The sequence below is a fragment of the Silurus meridionalis genome, chromosome 10, assembly GCF_014805685.1.
Source record: "Silurus meridionalis isolate SWU-2019-XX chromosome 10, ASM1480568v1, whole genome shotgun sequence".
Taxonomy (NCBI): Eukaryota; Metazoa; Chordata; class Actinopteri; order Siluriformes; family Siluridae; genus Silurus; species Silurus meridionalis.
In genome coordinates, this window is record NC_060893.1 from 28,110,863 (window position 1) to 28,116,862 (window position 6,000).

Here is a 6,000-nt window from a genome sequence, read left to right on the forward strand (position 1 = left end):
TCCAATGTCAAAACTCCACACATGCAGCAGGACCCAAGTGGCACTGGTACGTCTCTAGATGGTTCAGGATGTTTGCGAGTTCGGCATCTACTTCTTTAAAGGTCCACAATCTTCATGAGGTGGGACGTGACTGGAGCTGGAGGAACCTCAGGAAGCCTCGGGATGGGGATTAGTAGGAAATGATTTGTTTTGGACGTGTTACATGTCTCTTTAAATAAAAACTGATATGTTCAGTTTGACTTGGACTCTTTTTTTTTCATTTAAAGATTTATTGAATTTATACTGATTATACAACAGAAGTATATAAAAGTTCAGCAGTGAATAGTGGATTGTGATTGGCTGGAAGTAGTTTGCGTTTGTCAGTTGAATCTAAATGAATGTTCTGCTTATAAACACCTGTAACTATAGTAACAGCCAGTTCCAGTTCTATCCAGAGTAAGACAGCGATTGTACACATTTCCTAATGACTTCACTGAGCTCCATGGAAGATTTCTGCGTGTGGTGGAACTTCTAAGGTGAAAAGGAGGATTATCATAAACATTAACTGGAGAACAAAACGTTCAAATGAAGAATAGAATAAAAACCAGAACCTGGAGTTACAGTAACTCCAATAGCTTCATTAAGAGACACAACACACACACACACACACACACACACACACACACACACACACACACTGTGCGATTGATTCATTCTAAGACTCCTCCATTTGATCACTACACCAAATAAGTTTAGAAATAACAAACAGTTTCTTTATGACACTGTGGAACCTGAAGCTGCTGTGAACCACCCAACAAGACCATGTGATGTTCTGGCTTTTCTCCTTGGCTAAATCTCCATCCTGACCCGTAATCTCCCTGACATGTTAAATGACTTATACTCACAATTTGATCTGAACAACACCCAAGCATGCAAGTCCACACCCACCCCTGAGGAGCAGGTGTTCTGCCTGGCTACAGCTGATGTGAGGAGGACACTATCTAGGGTCAACCCACAGAAAGCTGCAGGCCAATATAATATACCAGGACGAGTGCTCAGAGACTGTGCTGACCGGCTGGCAGGTGTCCTCACACACATCTTTAACATCTCCCTGAGCCAGGCTGTGGTCCCTGTGAGCTTCAAAAAGACCACTATCATCTGGGTGCTGAGGAGGTCAACAGTGGAGTGTCTCAATGATTAATGTTCAGTAGCACTAACTCCAATCATGATGAAGTGCTTTGAGAGTCGAGACAAGAGGCACATTGCTTTGCCTACCTCACTGGACCCACTCCAGTTTACATACTGTTCCAACCGTTCCACTGATGATCTCCTACACTCTGCACTCTGTCCTCTCACATCTGACACAAAGGACACATCGTGGGTGAGCAGAGTAAACAGCAGTGGTTCAGAAACTGCAAAACCTTAGAACGCAAGAATCTACAGCGCAAAATAAGATCCCAGGGGTCTCCCTCCATTCTATCTAGCACATCTTTAATACACTCTGGTGCCACCCATTACCTTTCTTCCTTCTCCTTAACTGTGCACTATGGGCATTAATGGTCATCACACACTCACACCCAACCACTTTACTGTGCAAATGTACATTGGACATTGTAGCACATCTGCAGACATCTGCACTCAGTGACTTTAACTGTTTACTGTTTACTCTTATTCTGCTAAAATATGCACACTGGATATCACACACACTTTCACACTATCACCACTGACTACACACACTCACTTCACACTTTAATCACATTTCAACCTCAGATTCATCACACCTTCACTCCACTTCAATGCTTTCTTTTACTCTTCTCTGTCTATGCACTTTGGTCCGTAGTAAAGACATTTCATTCTTTTGTATACTGTGCATGTGAAATAATCAAAAAGCTGTTCTACAACAACAACAACAACAACAACAACACATCACTCCTTTAGTCAGTAACAGGAATGAAATCAGTGATGTGATTGGAAAAAAGAGGAATTAGGTGACCTGTGTTTATTTCTCTCCTCTCTCTCGATTTTCTGCAGTCTCTCCTCACGTTCAATTCTCCTCCTCTCTCGCTGTGCTGCCAGAGACTCCTGATGCTGTCGATAGGAGGAGGACAGAAGAAGACCAGGCCTGGTGTGAGGAAGAAAGAGGGATGATATGATGAGAGCTTCAGGAGGATCTGAGGAGGAGTAAAGTGAGTGAAGTCTGCAGGTACCTTTCGTTCTGGTGTTTGCTGGGAGGGGATGCAGCACTGAGAGTGGAATATGATCTTGTATGCCTACAGGAGAGAGAAAAGTGCAGAGAGAGAGAGAGAGAGAGAGAGAGAGAGAGAGAGAGAGAGAGAGAGATATTATATAATATTGTACACTTTAGTAAAACCAGTCACAATAAACCAGATATAAGATCATGCCTCATTTCAACCCTGTAGTTTATTTTCTTCTACTGGCAGATGATCTGCTTCCTCCTGGAGATAAATGAGCAAAATGATCTGCAACCAAAACACTTACCTATTTACAATAATCTTATCTTTGGTTTATTGTAATCTTGTGTAATTAAATACCTGATAATGTGAGCAAGCTTCAGACTGCAGTGTGTAATACTGGGTGTGTAAGGGTGGGTGTGTATGGCTGGGTGTGTAAGGGTGGGAGTGTATGGCTGGGTGTGTAATACTGGGTGTGTAAGGGAGGGTGTGTATGGCTGGGTGTGTAATACTGGTGTGTAAGGGTGGGAGTGTATGGCTGGGTGTGTAATACTGGGTGTGTAAGGGTGGGTGTGTAATACTGGGTGTGTAAGGGTGGGTGTGTAATACTGGGTGTGTAATACTGGGTGTGTAAGGGTGGGAGTGTATGGCTGGGTGTGTAATACTGGGTGTGTAAGGGTGGGTGTGTAATACTGGGTGTGTAAGGGTGGGTGTGTAATACTGGGTGTGTAATACTGGGTGTGTAAGGGTGGGAGTGTATGGCTGGGTGTGTAATACTGGGTGTGTAAGGGTGGGTGTGTAATACTGGGTGTGTAAGGGTGGGAGTGTATGACCTGGGTGTGTAATACTGGGTGTAAGGGTGGTGTGTAATACTGGGTGTGTAATACTGGGTGTGTAAGGGTGGGAGTGTATGGCTGGGTGTAATACTGGGTGTAAGGGTGGGTGTGTAATACTGGGTGTGTAATACTGGGTGTGTAAGGGTGGGAGTGTATGGCTGGGTGTGTAATACTGGGTGTGTAAGGGTGGGTGTGTAATACTGGGTGTGTAATACTGGGTGTGTAAGGGTGGGAGTGTATGGGTGTGTAATACTGGGTGTAAGGGTGGGTGTGTAATACTGGGTGTGTAATACTGGGTGTAAGGGTGGGAGTGTATGGCTGGGTGTGTAAGGGTGGGAGTGTATGGCTGGGTGTGTAATACTGGGTGTGTAAGGGTGGGTGTAATACTGGGTGTGTAAGGGTGGGTGTAATACTGGGTGTGTAATACTGGGTGTGTAAGGGTGGGAGTGTATGGCTGGGTGTAATACTGGGTGTGTAAGGGTGGGTGTGTAATACTGGGTGTGTAATACTGGGTGTGTAAGGGTGGGTGTGTAATACTGGGTGTGTAATACTGGGTGTGTAAGGGTGGGAGTGTATGGCTGGGTGTGTAATACTGGGTGTGTAAGGGTGGTGTGTAATACTGGGTGTGTAATACTGGGTGTGTAAGGGTGGGAGTGTATGGCTGGGTGTGTAAGGGTGGGAGTGTATGGCTGGGTGTAATACTGGGTGTGTAAGGGTGGGTGTGTAATACTGGGTGTGTAAGGGTGGGTGTGTAATACTGGGTGTGTAATACTGGGTGTGTAAGGGTGGGAGTGTATGGCTGGGTGTGTAAGGGTGGGTGTGTAATACTGGGTGTGTAATACTGGGTGTGTAAGGGTGGGAGTGTATGGCTGGGTGTGTAAGGGTGGGAGTGTATGGCTGGGTGTGTAATACTGGGTGTGTAAGGGTGGGTGTAATACTGGGTGTGTAAGGGTGGTGTGTAATACTGGTGTGTAATACTGGGTGTGTAAGGGTGGGAGTGTATGGCTGGGTGTAATACTGGGTGTGTAAGGGTGGTGTGTAATACTGGGTGTGTAATACTGGGTGTGTAAGGGTGGGTGTGTAATACTGGGTGTGTAATACTGGGTGTGTAAGGGTGGGAGTGTATGGCTGGGTGTGTAATACTGGGTGTGTAAGGGTGGGTGTGTAATACTGGGTGTAATACTGGGTGTAAGGGTGGGAGTGTATGGCTGGGTGTGTAAGGGTGGGAGTGTATGGCTGGGTGTGTAATACTGGGTGTGTAAGGGTGGGTGTGTAATACTGGGTGTGTAAGGGTGGGTGTGTAATACTGGGTGTGTAATACTGGGTGTGTAAGGGTGGGAGTGTATGGCTGGGTGTGTAAGGGTGGGTGTGTAATACTGGGTGTGTAATACTGGGTGTGTAAGGGTGGGAGTGTATGGCTGGGTGTGTAAGGGTGGGAGTGTATGGCTGGGTGTGTAAAAAAAAAAAAAGTGAATCTGGTATATTCTATAGATTTATCACACACACTGATATATTAAGTGTTTATTTCTTTTCATTGTGATTTTGGTTCACATTTAACAAAAAACTCACCAATTCACATCTCAACAAATCAGAAAACTTCATGAGACCAATCAAAAAAGCTTTTTAAGTGAATTGTTGGTCTTCTGGAAAGTCTGTTTATTTACTGTATCTGTACTCAATACCTTTTGCTTTAATTACTGCCTCAATTGTGCATGGCATGGAGGAGATCAGTCTGTGGCATGGAGGAGATCAGTCTGTGGCATGGAGGAGATCAGTCTGTGTCATGGAGGAGATCAGTCTGTGGCATGGAGGAGATCAGTCTGTGGCATGGAGGAGATCAGTCTGTGTCATGGAGGTGATCAGACTGTGGCATGGAGGAGATCAGACTGTGGCATGGAGGAGATCAGTCTGTGGCATGAAGGAGATCAGTCTGTGGCATGGAGGAGATCAGTCTGTGGCATGAAGGAGATCAGTCTGTGGCATGGAGGAGATCAGTCTGTGGCGTGGAGAAGATCAGACTGTGGCGTGGAGGAGATCAGACTGTGGCGTGGAGGAAATCAGACTATGGCGTGGAGGAGATCAGACTGTGGCGTGGAGGAGATCAGACTTTGGGGTGGAGGAGATCAGACTTCTGGTGCTTCTTGCAGTGTGAGCAGGTGCCAGATCCTGCTGGAAAATGAAATCAGCATCTCCATAAAGCTGGTGAGCAGAGGGAAGCATGAAATGCTCTAGAACCTGGTAGACGGCTGTGCTGAGCTTGGACTTAATAAAACACCACCACTGACTGTGCACACTTCACCTGGACCTCAAGCAGCTCAGATTCTTCTCTTCTCTTCTTCTTTCTTTCCTTTCTTTTGAAAAAAAACGACTTTGGCCCACTGAGCAACAGTCCAGACCATTTTGTCCTTTGTTTAGGTAAGACACCTCTGACGTTGTCTCTGGTTCAGGAGCTTTGTGAATCTCCACAAACTCTTGAATGAGCTTCATTTCTCCTTTTTTTCTTCCATTCAACTTTTTATTAATGTGCTTGGATCCAGCAGTCTGTAAACAGCAGCTTCATTAGCAATGACCTTTTGTGTTTCATGTGCAGGGGGTCAATGATTGTCTTCTGGACTGTCTTCGTCAACTGTCGAGTCAGCAGTTTTCCCCCATGATTGTGGAGCCTGAACCAGACTGAAACACCATTTAAAGACTCAGGAAACCTGAGCAGGTGTTTGGATTTAATGAGCTGATTAGAGTGAGACGTCACGAGTCTCCAATATTCAACCCTCAAAGAAATAAACACTTGAAATATATCAGTATGTGTGTATTGAATCTTTATAATATATGAGTTTCACTTTTTCTACTAAATTTCTAAAATAAATAAACTTTTTAATGATGTTTCATTTATTGATATGCACCTGTAAAACTGGGTGTGTATGTCTGTGTGTGTAAAACTGGGTGTGTATGTCTGTGTGTAAAACTGTGTATGTCTGTGTGTAAAACTGGTGTGT

The 6,000-nt window shown here is 44.9% G+C and overlaps 1 protein-coding gene across 1 annotated transcript in view; it reads right to left on the reverse strand.

The window, feature by feature from the left end:
- The window catches only part of fhod3a (formin homology 2 domain containing 3a), a 61,220-nt gene that overhangs the window by 22,963 nt on the left and 32,257 nt on the right, over positions 1-6,000 (reverse strand). Inside the window, 2 exon segments of the mRNA XM_046858758.1 lie at positions 1,973-2,101; positions 2,187-2,249. Of these exon segments, the coding sequence (XP_046714714.1) occupies positions 1,973-2,101; positions 2,187-2,249 (192 nt within the window).